The sequence below is a fragment of the Erinaceus europaeus genome, chromosome 19 (assembly GCF_950295315.1).
Source record: "Erinaceus europaeus chromosome 19, mEriEur2.1, whole genome shotgun sequence".
Lineage (NCBI taxonomy): Eukaryota > Metazoa > Chordata > Mammalia > Eulipotyphla > Erinaceidae > Erinaceus > Erinaceus europaeus.
Window position 1 is genome coordinate 16,076,160 of NC_080180.1, and position 22,088 is coordinate 16,098,247.

At 39.0% G+C, this 22,088-nt stretch overlaps 1 protein-coding gene and 1 long non-coding RNA gene across 2 annotated transcripts in view; one reads left to right on the forward strand and one right to left on the reverse strand.

Moving 5' to 3' along the window:
• The window catches only part of ASPM (assembly factor for spindle microtubules), a 54,774-nt gene that overhangs the window by 11,700 nt on the left and 20,986 nt on the right, over positions 1–22,088 (reverse strand). The window contains exons 14-18 of the mRNA XM_060178484.1: positions 19,233–19,440; positions 18,993–19,135; positions 18,402–18,530; positions 16,136–16,330; positions 1,944–7,118 (exon numbers count right to left, since the gene is read on the reverse strand). Coding sequence (XP_060034467.1) covers positions 1,944–7,118; positions 16,136–16,330; positions 18,402–18,530; positions 18,993–19,135; positions 19,233–19,440 — 5,850 coding nt within the window. The remainder of the gene's footprint in view (positions 1–1,943; positions 7,119–16,135; positions 16,331–18,401; positions 18,531–18,992; positions 19,136–19,232; positions 19,441–22,088) is intronic.
• The window catches only part of LOC132534597 (uncharacterized), a 31,026-nt gene continuing 20,243 nt past the window's right edge, over positions 11,306–22,088 (forward strand). Inside the window, exon 1 of the long non-coding RNA XR_009546305.1 lies at positions 11,306–11,441. This is a non-coding gene — a long non-coding RNA (uncharacterized LOC132534597). The remainder of the gene's footprint in view (positions 11,442–22,088) is intronic.

Consider the following 22,088-nt stretch of genomic DNA (forward strand, 5'->3'; position numbering starts at 1 on the left):
GGAGTAGCTTGAGGTAATAGGTATAAATGACAGAAGTTTCTTATTTAGTCTTTACAAATACCTTATAATTAGCAAGATGGTTACAAAATACAGAAACTACAGGAAAAAATACAGAAAACACACTCACACACACACACACTATAGTCATGGGCCCTTTGGAATATACCTAAAATAGGCCTACTAACTATCTACAAAATGGAGACCCCCAAATCTTCTCTGAAAGACAACTACCAGATAGTTTCACACATGTGTGCAATATAAAGAACTGGAACACATAAACTTATTACAAAGTCAAACTATCTCTAAAATTTTATGAAAACTTTAGTGATGGTAATTATCGTGGAGGGACAAGAGGCCAGGAACTGTGATGGTGGGTATGTTGAGGAACTATATCTCAATGATCTCATGAGCTTGTAAACTCTTTATTAATTCACTGACTAAAAACAAAAGGAAAACAAAAACAAAAATATGATTCTTCATTTAGGGAGATAGTGCAGGAGTAGTGCGTCAAACTTGCTTGTCACGGTCCCAGTTTAATCTTCAGCACCACTGTATGCCTGGGCTGAGCAGTGCTGATTCCTCTCTCTCCCATGAAAATAAATCTTTTAAAAGTACAATTCTAGTTTTCTCCTCCCTAAATGGCTCTAAAACCTTTCCATTCAGTGGATAAAAACCAAGCTTTTTCTATGTCTTACAAAGCTATCCATAAGCTAATTCCCTCTGCTGCTAACTTAACCTAATATTACTTGGCTGAACTGTACATGTTCTCTCAAGTTTTCTGAATACCACTTGATCTCCCAAAACCAGGATATTACTTTGATACATTTTTGTTTGACTTGACTATTTCTGATTTATTTTTCAGCTTAACTTCTCTATTTAAATGCAGCTTGGTCGGACCACTTACTAACTTTGGTTTCCTTCCTGTCTGTAGCAACATCCCCTTCTTGCTGTCAGTTAAGTTCTTTGAGGACAGCAAGTATAGGTATGTTTTATCTATTCCTACCATCCACTGTAGTATTATTCAGAACAGTGCAGGAACCTGACACTTGTTGAATAAAAATAGTAATTCTAAGTTTACTTGCAGCCCAGAAAGATACCAATATATTTTACCTGTGTTTCCAAGCCCTAAGTATTACAGTTACCGATCACTGAGTCTGCCTACCTGTACAATATTAACAAGGTATTAAGCTTTCTCAGTCCCCTCATAGTTTCTTCTATGTTCCTTTATGGCTGGAGAACTGACCAAAGAAAGTAATACGAAAAGTTCTTTGAAAGCCAAAAGTGCTAAGCATTTACTCAGAATAAAGTACTCATGTCTATCAAGCATAAGTAGTTTTCAATAACAGACCAGTAGAGTAGAAATTACTTTATATGGCTTAAATTATGCCAAGCCATACTTCATCATAATATAAATTTTCTTTCCTTTTTGCCTCCAGGGTTATCGCTGGAGCTTGGTGCTAGCACTATGAGTCTACTGCTCCTGGTGGCCATTTCCCCCCCATTTTATTGGCTAGGATAGAAAGAAATTGAGAGTGGAAGGGGAAGTAGACAGGGAAAGGGAAAGACACCTGCAGACCTGCTTCACTACTTGTGAAGTGTCTCCCCTGCAGGTGGGGAGCTGGGGGCTTGACCTGGGATCCTTGTGCTTAGTACTACGTGTGCTTAACTGGGTGAGCCACTGCCTGCCCATATAAATTTTCCACATCAAAAATAACTGCTGGACAGAGAACTCCCATTTATCAAACTATATTCTCAAAATCCAAGTGTTATCACTAATAACCATTGAAATACACAAGCACAGGTGGAATCACAGCCAGAGTAACACCCGTTCTGTGCTGCCTTGGCTCAGCTATGATTGGTGCTTTTCCCCCATTTTCAATGATCCATATTGGCAAATAAGTAAAATGAAACTAAATGGTCACATTTTGTATTGTGATAAATACCTGGATTTTTATGGTGCTGTCTTTAATTTTCTGAAATTTCCGTTTCTGTATGAATCCTTTTGTACTAGCTTGAATGATGATTATACTGCTCCTCATTTGCAAATAAGCTTCCCTTTGGTGTTTTGCAGACACAAGAGCTCTGTAATGATTCTGTAAAACCACTGCTGCATTTCTGTACTGTAAAAACTGTTTTCTAGTTTTCCACGTCCTGAAATACTGCTGTAAAGTGAGAGCAGCTGTTTTCTGCTGAATGAATCTTCTTCGACATACAACCATTTGAAGGAAGGATTGAATCTGTAGGGCAGCGTGCATCTGTGCTTCCAGTTTTCTTGTAACCATTTCACAAAACGCTCTTTGAATAATTTCTGTCGCTTTTCTTTTAGAATGCTCGTCCTCTTCCTCTGAAGAAGCACTGTACCATTTTTGCGTGTCAAGTGCTGAGCTCAGGATGGCAGCCCCATCCTGAGTTTCAGTTCTGTCCCAGCAGACTGCAGAGTGGTCAGTCATGGCAGCCATCTTTTCCTCAGACGTTCCTTTCAGAATCTGTCTAACACGCATGCCTCTAAAAGCAGCCTGAATAGTCCGTGTAGATTTCTGAACTGCTAAAAATCTGTTTCTTTCCATTTTTGCTGTAATGTATGATCTATAAAAATTCTGTATAATAACAACTGCAGTTCTCTTTGCTTGATAATCAACCTGAGCCCTGTGCATTCGGTAAAATGCCTGAATTACTGTGGCAGCCAGGTGCATAAGTTGGACTTGCCTTCGTACCTTAAATCCTCTGTAAAAAGACTGTATACAAACAGCTGCCTGGGTACGCGTCGCAGCCAGTGCTCTGTATCTTCTCTGAACAAAAATTACTATTGCTCTAAAGTGGAGATAGCGCTTCCTTATTTTAAAGGCCTTAAAGTGCTTCTGAACAATAATGGCAGCCTGGTGCTGTTCCTGAATCTGTTGCCTTAACATCATGTCCTGAAATTCTGCCTGCATATACATTGCTTTCTTGAGTGCGAGTTGAAGAGCTCTCTGGTTTTTATTTGCTCTATATTTTTCTTGTATTACTTTTGTGGCCCATTGAACCTTTTGGTAGAAATAATACTGCCGATGCATTCTATATGTGCTTTGTATTATAATAGCAGCTCTGTGTTTTTCCCTCAGAAGCTGTCTTACTTTCATTCCCTTATATGCGGCCTGAATGACCAGAGCAGAATGTCGTTGTCTGATGTAATTTTCTCTTTGCAATTTTGCAGCTCTGTAGGCACGGTAATGCTGCTGAATTACAGCGGAGGCGTGTTTCCAAGTGTGAAATGTCACGTATGTTCTGTGCATTCTGAAAGTAGCCTGGATGAGGACTGCAGCCCTGTGCATCTCTTGGAGCTTCTTCTTTACCTTCAGTCTGCGGTAACATGACTGGATTGTAATGGCTGCCTTTTGTAACTCCAAGAATTGGTTCAAATGATGCTTGACGTAAATGGTGGCCCGATACTTCCTCTGAACAAAAACAGCAGCTTTTTTGAGGGAAATGAATCTTCTCCTCACCACCAGAGACCGGTACCTGCTCTGAATGAGGGCTGCAGAGGAGTGCATCCTTCTCAAATGCCTCCTGGCCCTCAGACCCCTAAAGGCAGCCTGAAGGATCAGAGCAGAATGTCTGTGTTGGAGGAAAATCTGTCTCTGCCGTTCTGCAGCCCTGTTAGCCTGGTATCTCTGCTGGATCAGGACGGAGGCCCAGCGCAAGGCCTGGTACCTCACACGTGCTGTGTGCATTCTGAAAGCAGCCTGGATGAGAGTAGCAGACCTGTGCATCTCCTGCAGCTTCTTCCTTACCATCCATCCTCTGTATGATGACTGGATTATGATGGCCGCCTTTCGCAACTGTAGGAATTGTTGGAAGTGATGCTTGGCACAAATGGTGGCTCGATACTTCCTCTGAACAAAAACAGCAGCTTTTTTGAGGGAAATGAATCTTCTCCTCACCACCAGAGACCGGTACCTGCTCTGAATGAGGGCTGCAGAGGAATGTATCCTTCTCAAATGCCTCCTGGCCCTCAGACCCCTAAAGGCAGCCTGAAGGATCAGAGCAGAATGTCTGTGTTGGAGGAAAATCTGTCTCTGCCGTTCTGCAGCCCTGTTAGCCTGGTATCTCTGCTGGATCAGGACGGAGGCCCAGTGCAAGGCCTGGTACCTCACATGTGCTGTGTGCATTCTGAAAGCAGCCTGGATGAGAGTAGCAGACCTGTGCATCTCCTGCAGCTTCTTCCTTACCATCCATCCTCTGTATGATGACTGGATTGTGATGGTTGCCTTTCGCAACTGTAGGAAATGTTGGAAGTGACGCTTGGCACAGACATTTGCCCGGTACTTTCTCTGAACCCAAACAGCACTTTTCCTGAGGCATAGGAATCTTCTTCTTGTCATCAGAGCTCGAAATCTCCTCTGGATTAGAGTTGCAGCTAAATGCATCACTTTTATGTGTCTTCTGGTTCTCATCCCTCTAAAAATAGCCTGAATGCATATTACAGAATGCCTCAACTTGTTATATCTTTGAAACTGTGCATTTCTTTCTTTAATTGCCCGGTACTTTTGCTGTACTATTCTAGTTACTTTCTTTAATTGATTAAAATATTTTTGCTGTCTGTATCTTCTATAGTATGACTGGATTAGCGTTGCTGCATTCTGCTTCTTTCTTAAAGTTTGTCTAAATCTTCTAAAAGATGCCTGAAGAGTATTAACAGCCTTCAAAATTGTCAAGTACTTTGCACGCTGAATTTTACCTTGATAGTAGGCTCTGTATCTCCTTTGTATTAGAATAGCTGCTGTCCTCATTTTATGGTATTTTCTTTCTGACTGATGCATTTTAAACATGGCTTTAATAGCAGTGGCTGCCTTGTGCATATGCTGAATATGTTTTCTTACTCTAACACCTCTATAAACAGCTTGGATCTTAATTGCTGTCTTCTTTAAACAAAGATATTCCTTCCGCTGATGGTTTGCAATTTGAGTATTTCGATACCATCTCTGAATTATAATAGCTGAAGCTCTATAGGCTGCATATTTCTTTTTGGCTTTGTAAGTTCTATAATTAGACTGTATAGTGACTGCTGCTTTGTCCCACGTCTTTATTTGTTCTCTCACTCTCAGACCTCGGTAAGCTGACTGTAAAATTATTACAGCTGCCTTGGCTTTCAAGTAGAAATGACGCTGTTTCTTTGCGATACTGTGAGCCCTATAATACATCTGAATCAGATGAGCAGCCTTTCTCATGGCTGTCCATTTCTTCTTTTGCACATACATTCTATAGTTTGCCTGTATGATGACAGCACATTCCTGTTGTTTTTGAATTTGTCTTCTCACTTTTTGCCCCCTCCACATGGACTGGATCCTCACTACTGCATGTCGGAGTTCAATATACTTTTTACGTTGCTTCTTTCCTGTAGTCCATGCTCTCAGATGTCGCTGGATGACTACTGCTGCTGTTTTTAACAAACTGTACTGTTTTCGGGCCTTGGCCATTTTAAAAGCAGATTGAATTTTCACTGCAGCTTTATGTTCCCTTCTGATTTGCTCCCGAACTTTCCAACCACGAAAAGCAGACTGGAGAGAAATCACAGCTCTTCTTGTTTTTAAAAATTGTCTTCTCATCTCATAAGCGGTCTTGTGTGCCCTGTACCACTGCTGAATCTTGATAGCCGACTGGAGGACAGCCTGATATTTAACTCTTTTACTGTAGCCTCTGAAAGCAGTCTGAATTTTAAGAGCAGCTTTAGACTGATGTTTGATTAGCTGGCGTACTCTGTAGCTTCTGTAAGCTGCTTGTAAGCACGTAGTTGCTCTTTTCACTTGTAGGAATTTCTTCCTCTGATTGACCTGAGCTCTGTATGCGTGGTAGTAGCTCTGAATGACAAGGGTTGCTCTGTAAATCTGCAGGTAGTGCTGGCGTAGCTTCCTCATTCTGAAATACGCCTGCAGTGAAATAGCAGCTTTTCTTTGCAGTCGCACCTGCTTTCGAACAAGGTATCCTCTAACAAGAGCCTGCAGTTTGATACAGGATTCCCGGGCCTCTATGTATTCTTTTCTTTTTAATTCAGTCATTCTGATGGACCGATACCATTGTTGGATAACCATCGTAGCCGCTCTTACATGCAAATATCGTTTCAGAGTCTGTTGCATCCTGACAATTGATTGTAATTTTATGGTAGCATTTTTCAGGTGTAGAAATTTTTTTCTGGAACTATAAGCCCGATAATAGGATTGAATCTTTACAACTGATGTGAGGATGTGAACAAACTTTCGCCTAGCTTGCAACCTTCTATATGCAGACTGTAGAACAATGACAGCACAACGTGTTCTCTGGTACGATGCTAGAACTTTCCTGGCTGAAAGGCAAGCTCGGAAGTGAACCTGAAGGATAATGACAGACTTCTTCATTTTCTTATACTTCTGCAATTGCTGATGTCTTCTCACATGTGCCTGCAGCCCAATAACAATCTTCCTAAGGTACAGAAAATGAAGTCTTGCTTGTCTCATTCTCCAGTAGGACTGCAAAACACAGGCAGCTCTAATCTGTCTGCACAAAGTGCGTGCTTTCATTCCTCTGAAAGCAGCCTGTAGTTGAATGGCTGCAGCCCGTTTCTGCAAGTAGTTCTCACGGGCAAGCTTTCCTTTTAAATATGCTTTGCAGTGCCTCTGGAGAGTCAGAATAGAGGCCTTTTCCATTTTATATAACTTTTGGGTTTGATAACGCCGAAAACTTGCCTGAATGAGAATAGCACAAGATCTAATGTGAGTATATTTCTGTAGCTCTCTGTGCATTCTATACCATGACTGTATGACAACAGCACATTTTTCTTCTTTAGCTCGTTTCCTAGCATGCCAGTCTCTAAAAGCTCTTTGCAATATTACTGTAGCTTTCCTTTGCAACTGCATTTTACGTCGCTTCCATCTTCTGAACATACACTGGATTACAAGGGATGATGACTTTAGCTTTTTATATCTCTCTTGATCATGTTTTCTTTGTAAACAAGCACGCCAATGCCTCTGAATTGTAACTGCAGCCCACAGATGTCGTTTATGAGAATTCATTGCAATTATCATTCTGATCCTAGCTTGCAGGATGACTGAATAGTGTCTCAATTTCAGAAATTTTTTTCTAGTGGAGTATCTTCTCCAATAACTCTGAAAAAAAGCAAGAAAGGACACAAAGTAAAACAAAAAATAGCTTTCTCTACTTAAAAATCTTTGAAATTATTTTTCTAGTATTTTGTTTAAGAATAAGCACATTAAATTAAAAACAGACAAACTGCTGTGAAAAAAAAATGAAAGAAAAAATGGCTGCCAGAAGCAGTGGATTCGTAGTGCTAGCACTGAGTCTCAGCAATAACAAGAGCCAAAAGCAGGAAAAAAGAAAGAAAAACTAATCAGAAGGTAAGGACCCCAAGGGAGTGTTGAGGGGTCTGAATATCTATGATGAAACAGTATCATGGTTAGAAGGAGAAACAGGTTTATAAGACCTATCTTGGGAAAATGTATACTTGTGACAACAACCTTGCAAGTCAACATCCCCTTAATAAAGCCATAATGATGGGAGGGAAAAGTGCTATACAGTTTGATAATGACCAAGCAATCCTACTCCTAGGCACATATCCAATGAAGGTGAAAACTTATGTCCTCAGAAAAAAATTGTGTCCAGATGTTTATAAAGCTTTTATTACTAATTGTCAAAAAGCAGCAATAATCAAGATGCCACTCAATGGATTGGTACAATACAATGAAATGCGTGTGATCTGATAAAAAATAGAAACAGGTTCCAATGACAGGAAAAAAATATAAGAGCCTAATATGTGCCTAAAGCACTGAATCAAACATTTTCAAAACATAAAAAGTACATGTTATCTAAAATTAAAGACTTGTAGAACCTCTATGCTATCTCTACCGAAGGAATATGATGATGATGCTGCTGGTGGGAACATGGACTAGTTCAACCCTGGGAAAGATAATTTGGAGAGGTCTTATAACTAGAAATACTCTCACCCTATAACCCAGCAATCCTTCTTCTTCTGGGAATTTATCCTGTTTTCATCGCAGTACTAAACATCAAACCAACCCAGATGCCCAACAACAGAAAAAGTTAAGCAAGTTATGGTATAGATACAGAATGGAATACTACTCAGATACTAAAAATGATGAAGTCGTCTTCTTTGTCTCATCTTTGATAGAACTTGAAGGAATCATGTTAAGTGAGATCAGCCAGAAGAACTGTGACTATCAGAATGTCTCACTTAAAGGTGGGACTAAAAAACAAGAAGGGAAAGTGAAGATAAAGGATAAAACTTGGACTGGATGTGGTCTGTTGCAGCTAGGCCAAGAATATGAGTATATGGGATGTGGGGAAGTGGGAGTGAGAGGGCCTTGGGGACCTAATGAATGATGCACATAGACCTTGGTTGGTGATAGGAATGATGTGCAGAGAGATCTATCAAAGAAAGAGGAGAAATTGCATCTATGTGACAAGTGGCTTGTAACTGATTACGTCCCAAAGTAATCTTAAAAAGTTAAACACATACAAACACACCTTCTGAATAATAATAAAGGAAAAGGTAGAGTAGTTATACTAATAGCGAGCAAAGGAGACTCAGAGCAAGGAAAAGCATGACGGATAAAAGGAATGTTAGACACTAAGGTAGCAGAAGAAGAAATACAAAAATCAATTCCTTTTACTAAGGCAACAAAAACAATAAAAGACATAGGAATAAACCTAACCAAAGTGAAAGACTTGTACACTGAAAATTATGAGTCACTATTCCAGGAAATAGAAAAAAACACAAAGAAGTGGAAAGATATTCCATGTTCATGGTTTGGAAGAATTAACATCATGAAATGAATATACTATCCAGAGCCATATACAAACTTAATGCAATTCCCATCAAGATCTTACCCAGTTCTTTTTTGTTTTTGTTTTTTTGGGGAGAAAATAGAACAAAAACTATAATTGTTTATCTGGAACCAGAGAAGACCTAGAATTGCCAAAACAATCTTGAGAAGAAAGAACAGAACTGGAGGCATCACACTCTCAGATCTCAAATTGTATTATAGGGCCACTGTAATCAAAACTGGTTGGTGCTAGAACATAAATAGACACAGTGACCAGTGGAATAGAATTGAGAGCCCAGAAGTGAGCCCCCACACCTATGGGCATCTAATTTTTGACAAAGGTGCATGGACTATTAAATGAGGAAAGGGGAGTATCTTCAACAAATGGTGTTGGAAAAAATGAGTTGAATCATGCAGAAGAATGAAACTGAAGCACTATATTTCACCAAACACAAAAGTAAATTACAAGTGGATCAAGGACTTGGATGTGAGATCAGAAACTATCAAATACTCAGAGGAAAATATTGGCAGAACTCTTTTCCGTCTAAATTTAAAGACATTTTCAATGAAATGAATCCAATTACAAAGAAGACTAACCAAGAATAAACCAACAGGACTACATCAAATTAAACTTTTGCAATAGCAACTATGCAGAAACCACTACCCCTGGGGCTGGGCGGTAGGCACAGTGGGTTAAGTGCATGTGGTGCAAAGCACAAGGACCCTAAGAAGGATCCCAGTTGAGTTCCCAAGCCCCACCTGCAGGAAGTTGCTTCATAGGTAATGAAGTAGGTCTGCAGTTTCTATCTTTCTTTCCCCGTCTTCCCCATGGCTCTTGATTTCTCTCTGTCCTATCCAACAACAGCTGTAACAACAATAACAACCACAACAAGGGCAGCAAAATGGGAAAAAATAGCCTCCAGGAACAGTGGATTCATAGTGCAGACACCAGCCCCAGTGATAACCCTGGAGGCAAAAAAGGAAAAGAAACCACTACCCAAACCAAGAGACCTCTCACAGAATGGGAGAAGATCTTTACATGCCATAAATTAGACAAGAGGCTAATAACCAAAATATATAAAGAGCTTGCCAAACTCAACAACAAGAAGACAAATTACCCCTCCCCAAAATGAGGAGAGGACATGGACAGAATATTCACCACAGAAGAGATCCAAAAGGCCGAGAAACACATGAAAAAATGCTCCAAGTCTCTGATTGTCAGAGAAATGCAAATAAAGACAACAATGAGGTACCATTTCACTCCTGTGAGAATGTCATACATCTGAAAAGGTAACATCAACAAATGCTGGAGAGGTTGTGGGGTCAAAGGAACCCTCCTGCACTGTTGGTGGGAATGTCAATTGGTTCAACCTATGTGGAAAGCAGTTTGGAGAACTCTCAGAAGGCTAGAAATGGACCTACCCTATGACCCTGCAATTCCTCTCCTGGGGATATATCCTAAGGAACCCAACACACCCATCCAAAAAGATTTGTGTATACCTGGTGTTATTAGCAGCACAATTTGTAATAGCCAAAACCTGGAAACAACCCAGGTGTCCAACAACAGATGAGTGGCTGAGCAAGTTGTGGTATATATACACACAATGGAATACTACTCAGCTATTAAAAACGGTGACTTCATCGTTTTCAGCCGATCTTGGATGGAGCTTGAAGAAATCATGTTAAGTGAAATAAGTCAGAAACAGAAGGATAATATGGGATGATCTCACTCTCTGGCAGAAGTTGTAAAACAAGATCAGAAGGGAAAACACTAAGCAGAACTTGGACTGGAGTTGGTGTATTGCACCAAAGTAAAAGACTCTGGGGTGGGTGGGTTCAGGTCCTGGAACATGATGGCAGAGGAGGACCTAGTGGGGGTTGTATTGTTATGTGGAAATGTTATGCATATACAAACTATTGTATTTCACTGATGACTATATTAATCCCCCAATAAAGAAATTAAAAACATTAAAAATTGAAAAGCAGAGAAAAAAAAAAAAGGAATGTCATAGCAACTGGGGAAATAACTCAACTGGTAGCATTCAGGACTTACATGCCTGGGGTTCCTGGCTTAATCACAGGTGGCACATGTGCCAGAGTAGTAGTACTCTGGTTCTCCTCTCTCTTTCTCTCATGTGAAATGAATAAAATAGATAATTTTTGGAAGAAACATTATGTAATGTTTATAGAACACTTACCAAGAAGACATAACAATCCCAAATGTACATGCACCTAACAATAGAGTTTAAAATACCTGAAGAACTGAAAGAAGGAAGATATGTCTGTAATTATAGTTGAAGACTTAAATGCTGCTAAAAGAGTAAATTGAAAATCAGTAAGCATGTAGAAGCAGTAAGCACCATCACCACATGGTTTTAACGGATGCTTCTAGAACACCACACCCAACAACAGAATACACATTCTGTACACAGAACATTCACCAAAATCAGAGATCAGCAAATACTTCCTGTGAAAGGTCAGATAATAATTATTTTAAATATTGTGGACCATTCTGTTCATTCTGTTCTGTTAGCTCATTTAGCTAACCAGTCTACAACAATCTACAAATAGGCCAACCAGTTTACAACAAACCAGAGAACAACCAGTCTACAATTCTTTTATGAAAAGGTATGGCTGTACTATAACATAGTTCATCACTTAGAAGGAATCATGTTAAGTGAGATAAGCCATGGGCAGACAGAGGAAACAAAAAGTAAAACTTGGACTGCTCAGGTACATTGCACCAAGCAAAGGACTCTTCAGAAGACAGGGAGAGGGGTGGAGGCCAGGGAGCTTTCAGGTCCTGGTACTTGATGAAGGACCTCATTTGGGAATGAGAGTGTTTATATGCAGACACCTGTTTTGGTGAGATGAGAAATTATACTCATTGCCAACAACTGTACTATAAACCATTAACCACCCAATAAAAACAAACAAACAAACAAATAAATAAAATTTGGCTATGGGGTTGCCAATGCCTAAGACAAAACATATTGGGGTTGTTGATACTCTTATTAAGGCTGGTGGAATAGCTCACTTGGACAGTGCGCTGCTTTGTCATGTGTGCCACCCAGGTTCAAGTCTGACGCCACTGCATTAAAGGAAGCTTTGGTGCTGTGCTTTCCCCTTCCTCCTTCTTTCCTTTGCCACCAGGGCTATTGCTGGGGCTTGGTGGCTGTATGTAGAATCCAACACTACTTGAGGCTTTTTTTTATTATTATTAAATTGGTAGGACAGAAAGAAATCAAGAGGGAAGGGGGAGATAGAGAGAGGAACCCATAGCACAACTTCATCATTTTGCAGGTGGGGACTGGGGGCTTAATATTGCCTTCTTGCACATGGTAACGTGTGTGCTCAATTGGATGCACCATAGCGCAGTCCCACTCCACAATGGTCTCTGTCTCTCTCTGCTTTCTCAGTCTCTATAAAATCAGCAAAATTTTAAGAAAATAAGAGAACTAAAATCATGCATAGTTTGCTTTTTGATCATAATGGAAGTAAATAAAAACAACAAAAGAAAATAGAAAAACCTCTTAATATATGGCCAGGAAACAGCATGCTCTTTCACCTTCTATCTGACAAAATAAATTCCACCAGCAGTGGTGGAATCAGAGGCACAAAGCCCGAGTGAAGCCCTGGCAACAAGGGGAAAATATCAAAACAGGTAAAAGAAACAATAAAAAGCAGAAATCGATAAAATTGATAACAGAAAAACAACAGAGAAATAGTAGTGAAACTAAATGCTTATACTTAACAAAGATTTAGAGAATCAACAAAAACCTAGCAAGACTGAAAAAGGAAAAAAAAAAGATATAAATGATCAATATTAGAAATAAAAAGAAGAGATATTCCTATGTACTCCACAGATATGAAAAGAAAACTAAGACATACTAGGAACTATATAAACATAAATTCAACAAACTAGTTAAAATATACCTGCAGACCTGCTTCACCAACCATGAAGCGACTTCCCTGCAGGTGGGTAGCCGGGGGCTTGAACTGGGATCTTTACTCCAGTCCTTGTGCTTTGTGCCACGTGCACTTAACCAGCTGCACCACCGCCCGGACTCCTGCCTTTTTTTTTTTTTTTTTAAAGCAGAGCACTGCTCAGCTTTCAGCTCTAATTTATGGTGGTGCTGGAGATTGAACCTGAGAGTCTGAAGCCTCAGAAATGATTCTCTTTGCATAACCATTTTGCTATCTACCTCCATAATTTACAGTTTATAACTTTCATAAATGATTAAAAAATTGTGGTACATATACACAATGGCATACTATACAGCTGTTAATGATGAGATCATCTCCTTTACAATATCTTGGTTAAAACTTGAAGGTATCATGTTGAGTGAGATAATCCAGAATGAGAAAGACCAGCATTGAATGGCCTCACTCATAAGTGGAACTTGAGAAAAAAGCGTAGTAAAGGAAAGACATAAAGTGAAATTTGTACTGACTGATATATTGCACCAAAGGGAAGGACTCTGGAGGAGGCTAAGGGGTGGGAAGAAGGGACATTAGGATCCTGGTGTAGAGGAGGGAGGAGGCCTTGGGCTGGAGGAGACAGTATCTCCCAGACCCCTATTAAGGGGAAATGAGAGGCTGTTGCCTATCTATCAAAGACTATATATACTATAAGCAATTAACTCCCGACGCCAAACAAAATGTCCTTTAGTAACAGAACCCAAGTTGTGTGTGAGAGTGTTCTACAGAGAACTCTAATAAGGAGATGAGAAATAGTACCCATGTGTCAACAACTGTAAACTACTAACCCCTCAATAGAAAGAATTTTAAAGTGTCCATCAAAGTTGGTATCATTATTGAATTCAATCAAACCTTTAAAGAAGTAATGCCAATCATCCCTCACAAAAAAATAAATAAGTAATAAGAAAAAGGTTCCTGATTCATTTAGTGCCAGTACGATTCTAATACCAAGACCAGACAAGAGAAAGCATGAGAAAAGACCACTATGTTCCAGGTACACAGATGCAGAACTCTTCAATCAAACATCAGCAAAAAGGTTTGCTCAAATATTTTTAAATGACACATTATAATCAAGAGAACTCTATTCCAGGAAGATGAGCTTAGCTCAAAACTTAAAACTTTTTCTGGATGTTTTATATTGTTGTTGCCAAGACTCACTCAGGCACAATTTCACCCCTCTGGGTTGACTTTCTTCATTGGGATTGAGAGGGGCAGGGAGACAGACACAGAGCAGGCAAGACAACACAGCACTAGAGTTTCCCCAGGGCCACTGGAGCACAAATGATCTGCTCCAAGGATTTGAACCTGGATCTGGCCTGTGGCGAGACAGGTGTCCGACCCAATGAATGATCTTCCAGTCCCTATAACTGTGTTTAAATTTAAGGACCTGAACACATGCAAAATGAAGTCTATTTTACTGAGCATAAGACTGAAATTCTAACCATAGTGTCAGTTAAACAAAAATTTAAGATTATATCAATACCAAGGAACAAATGAAGGTGTTTAAAACCTCTTGCAGGGGGCCACCCATCTGAGCACACATGTTAGCATGCACAAGGACCCTGTTCCAAAACACAGGTCCCCACCTGCAGGGGGAAAGTTCCATCAGCTGTGAAGCAGGGCTGCAGGCATCTCTCTTTTCTCTGCTCTGTAGCTCCCCCACCCCCTCAGTTTCTCCCTAGTCTATCAACTACAAAGAAAAAAAAGTAAAAACCTCTTGCATAATATATCACTATTTACTTAAAGTCTGAAATAAGCAGATGTTCCATATTTAAAGACATTAACTTTACTAAACTTTAAATTCAACAAAGTTCAATCAAATTCCAGTATCGAGCTGGGAAGACAGCATAATGGTTATGCAAAAGACTTTCATGCCTGAGACTCCATTGTCCCAGGTTCAATCCCCAACACCACGATAAGCCAGAACTGAGTAGTGCTCTGGTATTTCATATATATATATATATTCCAGTAAATTTTGGATTTCAGAGCAGTGTTTTTATAACTTCAGGCACAAAATGAAAAAAAAAAAAGCAGAGGAATTTGAATAGCTTAAACTCCTTAAAGACAAAGGAGAAGAGTTTGGGAGATGGCTCAAGGCTAAAGTGCACAAGTGTTTGATCGCAATTACCACATGAAAGTACCACTGACATCACCGAGGGAATGACATCGATGATGAAATGGTGCTCTGGTGTTTCTCCTTCTCTTCTCTCTCTCTAAACATATAAATAATAATTGAACTAGGCAGATGGCTCGGAACTATGCATGTCTGAGGTCCTGGATTCAAAAGAGAAAAACTTAATTTCTAGATATTAGAATTCTGTATAGAACTACAGATAAGGCTCAAAGGGCCTCAAAACAACGGGCAGTGACTATCATTTCAGTCAACTCGACAGGCCACCTAAAATATCCACAAATAAATAAATAAATAAAGATCCTTAGCACATATCGAGTACAAAATTAAGCTCAAGAGAGGTTTAAATACAAAAAATAAAACAATAACATTTTAGCAGAATTTTTTTTCAAGGCCTAAACACCGCCCATTAAAAAAAAAAAAAAAAAGAATTCTCATTAACAGACATAAAATACTGGGTTGTTGGAGGAGTCATGATGTTTTTCCTGTTTTTCTATGTAAAAATGTGTCATGACTTTTCTGACAATCCAGTAGTAGACCACTACTTGGAGGAAGACACAATACATATAACCAACAAAATCCTAATAAGCATAATATATATAGACGTCTTAGAAATCAAAAATGAAAAACTGAAAACGAAGAGACAAGAAAGCATTAACATGAGAAAATTTCCAGCACAAAATAGAGTTTAGTATAATTAATTACCAATAAAATACAAAGTAAACTACTTTGAGATACTACATCACCACTTGAATGGCTATAAGTAAGGACAATTTCTAAGTATTTAACTGGATGAAGAGCCACAGGACTCTCAGAAATGGTTGGTAGGTGCTATAACCACTTCAGAAAACTCTTGGCCTTATCTTGGCTGAATCTCAAGGAATTATGCTACGTTAGATAAGTCAAAAGGAGAAGGATGAATACTAGATGATCTCATTACCTCCCCAATAAAATAATTTGAATGAAAAGAAAAGAAAGAAAATTATTTGGTAGCATTTACTAAAACTGACATATACCCTATAATAGGTATATGTAAATATATACCAAACAAAGAATAGATTTAATAAAACAACAACAACAAAGACCACTTCATTTATAGAAGCTTCACTTACAAAAACTCTAGACATAAAAATTGGAATGTCAAATATATCTATCATATTTTACTTTATACCACTAGACTTTTTAAACTAAAAAATTAAGGATACTATACCTGAATAATGGATGCAGATTTATTTTGAGCTTTTTCTAGTTTTTCTTTTTTTAACACTGACAATTTTCTCTGTGCTAAGAACCTTCGCCAGTATTTCTGAAGGGTCAATGCTGCACTAAGCTCCTTCTTCAATCGTTGTTTAGTTAGAAAATTCATTGCAGCAGATTGAATAATTCTTGCAGCTTTGTCTCTCTCCTAAAAAAAAAAAAAAAAAAAAAAAAAAAAAAAGCAAAGAAATGGCAAATGTAAATTAAACATTCAATTACTTAAGACTAGCTCCCTAAAACCTGTAATGTTCAAGACTATAGAGATCCACATTAAAGCACTTCATTTCAATTACAAAGTTACAAAGATCAAAAGTACGGTACTGACATAGAGACAGACCAATAGAATAAAAGAGAGAACCCAAAAAGATCTCAAATACACAAGTAAACAAATGCTCTTTTGTATATACTAAGACCATCCAGTGAAGCAAGGGCAGTTACTACACCAAATGTGCTGAGAAAACTAGATAGCTACAATAGAATAAAATGAACCCTTATCTTAGACCGTATACAGAAAGTATCTCAGAACTAAGGGAATTAATTATCTTTGGGAGATGGGAGGGTAGGAACACAGAACTTTGGTTGGTGATGGGTGGGGTGTAGAATTATGCAATGTCGTCTTAAAATATTGTAACCCACTATTAACCACAAATTTAAAAAATGAGGAAAAATATTTCAGAACAGATTAAAGATCAAAACTGGAAACTGAGACTCTTAACTCTAGCAGAAAACATAATGGAAAGTTTTACAACATCTAGCAATAACTTATTGTATAAACTAAGAAAACTATACGTAACAAAACAAAAAAATGTAGAAATTTCAATAAAAAATTGTTCAAAGAACTCAAACAACAGTATAAGGCGATACACAATGTGGGGGAAAAAGAAAAAAACCCTGCAAAGTATGTGTCTCTAATATGGGATCTATACCAAGAATATATTACTACAGCAAAGTAATTTTTTTAAAAAAACCTAGTTTAATAGTGTCCAAATAATTTAAGTCATTTCAGTAAAAGTGCAATACAGGTGATTAAAAAGTATATTAAAAGATACTCAATAGTAATCAGCTCAAAGCAAATCAAAATCACAATAAAACAGCTCCACACAATCAAACAAACTGAAGAGAGCATGTGTCGCTAGAGCTGTGGAAAACTTGGGATCCTTCAGCACTGACAGTGGGATGGAAAATGCAGCTCACAGGGGCTGGGTGGGTGGTAGCGCAGCAAGTTAAACGCACACGCCCGGACTGGTTTAAGAATTCTGGTTCAAGCCTCCAGTTCCCTACCTGCAGTGGGGACGCTTCATATGCGGTGAAGCAGGTCTGCAGGTATCTTTCTTTCTTTCTCCCTGTCTTCCCCTCCTCTCTATTTCTCTCTGTCCTATCCAACAACAGCAGCAATGGCATCAATAACAATGACAACAACAGCAAGGGTAACAAAATGGGAAAAATGGCCTCCAGGAACAGTGTATTGGTAGTGCAGGCACCGAGCCCAGCAATAACCATAGAGGCAAAAAAAAAAGAAGAAGAAGAAGAAAAGAAAAAAAAAAAAAAGAGAAAATGCAACTGAAAGCGGTCGAGGCATAGTGGATAAACACTGGACTCTCATGCATGAGGTACCAAGTTCAATTCAGGGCAACACATGTATCAGAATGGTATCTGGTTCTTTCTTTCCTCCTAGCTTTCTCATAAATAAATAAATAAATAATTTAAAAAATGCAACTCAGAGTGACCACTTTAAAAAACAATATGGAAGTTTCTCAAAATAGACAAATACCAGAACTTCCATATGATCTAGTAACTCCATTTATAGGCATTAAAAAAAAAAGAGTAGGATCATCACCATGAAATATTTAACTAATTAAGTTCATAGTAGTATTATTTCCAACACAGATGCCCAATAAAGGAAGAATGGATAAACAGTATGTGATATAAACATTCAATAGAATATTATGAAGCTTTTAAAATGAAGAAGAAGGGGGCTGAAAGAGACAATATAATGATTATGTAAAAGGCTCTCATGCCTGAGACTCTGAGGTCCCAGGTGCAAGCCCCAATACCACCACAAACCACAGCTGACCAATGCTCTGGTCTCAGTCTCCCCCCTAGTTAAAATAAATGAATGATATTTAAAAATAATTAAAATGAAGATTTTTACAACAAGGACAAACTTGTATAGTTTCACCACACATACAGTACGGAGTGCACTGGGCTTTTAGGAGTACCTGGTAGAGTTTTAGATCTCTTTTTAGTTTGTATTTTCTCCAGGTTGCCTGTATAACTCGAGCAGCTCTTGTTTCTTTGCGAAGATCTAAAAGTCTTGCACAAAGAAATGACAAATAGGTAATAACCACCTAGGGAAAAAGATGAAACATAAGATCAACAGAGAATATGCACTTACTATAATCTTCTGAGACTATTATTAAAAGTTATGAGTTAATAAGCGCATGTGGCGCAAAGCGCAGGGACCAGCATAAGGATCCCGGTTCGAGCCCCCGGCTCCCCACCTGCAGGGGAGTCGCTTCACAGGCGGTGAAGCAGGTCTGCGGGTGTCTATCTTTCTCTCCCCCTCTCTGTCTTCCCCGCCTCTCTCCATTTCTCTCTGTCCTATCCAACAACAAATGACATCAACAATGGCAATAATAATAACCACAACGAGGCTACAACAAGGGCAACAAAATGGGAAAAAAATGGCCTCCAGGAGTGGTGGATTCATGTGCAGGCACCGAGCCCAGCAATAACCCTGGAGGAAAAAAAAAATAGTTATGAGTTAAACAAATAGACAAACACAACACCCCCACAAACTCTCCTTTTACCTTCTCATCAGGAATTGTATTTGACATATCTGAGTGATGAATCATAGCAGGGATTCCACCAAGGTCTCTGGCTGCAGACCTAACCAACTGAAAATTTTTCTTTTCATTTTCTAACAGCTCTTTGTAGAGTTCTGAAGTGTTTTCTATTATGCAAGTGGAGGGAGAAACAAAAAAAGTTTGGGTCAGATCGCTGAGGTGAAAATTGGTTATGAAAAAGCTAATTAGCCAAAAGGAACTTACCATGGTCAAGTGCTTTTAGAGATATATCCAGAGAGCCTTCATCAGATTCAGATGATGAATTTAACACCACCGAACCAGTTTGTGTGCATTCCACCGTTTGAGTTGTACGCTGACATATAGTGTGAAAAGGCACATAACAAGGATGATAGTGGTGAATCAGGTAACATAACACACGGCCATCAGAGAAAGACACTGTAAAATTCTCCACCTGATTTGAAACAACAGATAAAATAACCAACTGTATTAGATAACAATATAGCTTTACAGTCCGAAGTTCCTTTGAAAGTTAACACTATCTCATTAACTGCTAATGGCCACTAGCATGATGTTATATTCACAACTAAATATTCAATTTAAAAATATTAGTTATTTCATGGCTAGGGAGATAACATAATGGTTATGCATAAAGATTTTCATGCCTGAAGCTCTGAAGTCCTGAAATCAATTCCTGGCATCACTATATGCCAGAAATGAGCAGTGCTAAAACAAACAAGAAATTTTCTCTTTTAAATAAGTTATTCCAAATGAGATTATGAAGAATTTGGCTTGATTTTCTGTTGGCTAAATTATTTTCAACACTCTATGGTAGATGTTAGCTAACCTGTAGATATTCTTCTCTTTTAGTAGAGAACCAAATACGATATATCCAGTGAAATATTTCCACTGTTTGCATTTGTTAACCACTAGCCATTTTTATTTACACTGTAATAATCTCATATAACTTTTTCTTTTGGGGGCCAGGTGGTGGCACACCTGGTTAAGTGCACACATTACAATGCACAAGGATTCGGGTTCAAGTCCATGGTCCCCACCTACAGAGGGAAAGCTTCACAAGTAGTGAAGCAGGGCTACAGGTATCTCTCTGTCTCTTTCCTTCTCTATCTCCCAATCTTCTCTTAATTTCTCTGTCTCTATCTAGCAATACATGAAAATAAAAAATTTTTTAAAAGATTCTGTTAAAAAAATAAACTTTTCTTTTTAAATTGCATACACACAAGTTCCTCAAAAAGTTATTTTGGAATAGCTTTAACACATTATTATTATTTTATTCATTACTATAGTTCCAAAAGTAGAATCTGCTTCTACTAAGTTGGACAGTGTCATTTAAAAAAAAAAATCATCTCAGAGCCTCAGAATGTTACCTTTGTATACAGAGTCATTGCAGATCTAATTAGTTAAGATCATGTCATACTGGAGTACGGTTTCTTAATCCAATGGCTGGTGTGTGTGTATTTCTGTTTAAACCAGAGCACTGTTCTGCTCTGGTAGCACTAGGGGTTAAACCTGGGACTTATGAACCTTGGGAATAAAAATATTTTTGCATACCCATCATACTCTCTCCCTGGCCCTTAATATTCTTTCAAGAAAAAGGACAGAGATAGGCAGGAAAAACATGAGACTGAAGTAGCACGTCTAAAAGCCTAGGATGGCAAACAATACAGAAGATAAAGAATTTAGACAGATGATGCCTTAGATATTTCAGTTTTGGAGCCTCCTACTACTTAGGTAAAAAGCAGACTAGTCTCACATGGACAGAGCATTTGCTTTGTCATGCATATGTGGAATACAGGCTGGGGTGGGGGGGTGGGACACCATACTAAAGGAAATTTTGGTGCTGAAGTGTTTTTCTGTCTATGTGAAAAAGTTGGTCTGGAGCAATGAAGCCTCAGTGATAACCAAAAATAATAGACATCCCACATATATTTGATACATTCAGGGTCTGTAAATATACATCTAGCTACATGTGCTTTGTATGATTATTTTGGCTTTATACTCATTACCAGGTATTTTATTCATGTGTACAAGGGCAATCCAATTTCATGTTTTAACATTTCAAACAGAAGTATAGTATCAATCTAATCAATGATTAGAAAGACTCAACTTGGCGGAGGTACACAGCATAACAGTTATGCCAACAGACTCTCATGCCTGAGGTTCCGAAGTCTCGGGTTCAATCCCCCACACCACTATAAAGCTGAGCAATGCTCAGGTAAAAAAAAAAAAAAAAAAAGACTCAACTAGGAATTTCTTTTAGTTCCGCCTAGAGGTGAGGGTATTTACTGATCCTTTACACTAGACAGACTTATCTGCATTTACTTTTACAATAAGAATCTCATCACTTGGTGCCTCAGTTCTATACAAATGTCTCTTTTTTACTCTCCCTCCTCACTATTGTTACTTACTCCCTCCTCACTATTGTTACTGAGCTTAATGTGCAGCTTGGCGGTATGAGAATCCGGCATGAAGCCCAACCAGTCTATCTTGGCGTTACTCTCAATCGCACTCTGTCATTTCACGAACATCTCATAAAAACTGCAGCAAAGGTGGGCGCGAGGAATAACATCATTGCAAGACTGGCCAGCTCCTCATGGGGCGCGAGCACTTCCACACTACGATCATCATCTCTGGCATTCTGCTATTCCACTGCAGAATACTGTGCCCCAGTATGGTTCCATAGCCCCCATGTCCACTTGGTCGATTCCAAATATATTCCTCCATGAGGATAATTTCTGGAACCATCCGTTCCACCCTGGTTCCATGGCTGCCAGTCCTTAGCAACATCGCCCCGCCAGATATTCATCGGGATGCGGCATCATCTAAGTTCATTTCCCACGTCTACGCTCGACTGGACCTGCCAATATACGCGGATATCTTCGCCCACCCTGTCCAATGCTTGACGTCTCATCACCCAATCTGGTCCCCTACGCCGACACTGAACTTCTCTGTTCCATTCTCTTGGAAACAGAGCTGGCAGTCAGCTGAGGTAAAGAACAAACACCTCATCACAGACCCCTGCAATCGTCAACCTGGCTTTGACCTAGCACGTTATGATTGGGCCCTCCTCAATCGCCATCG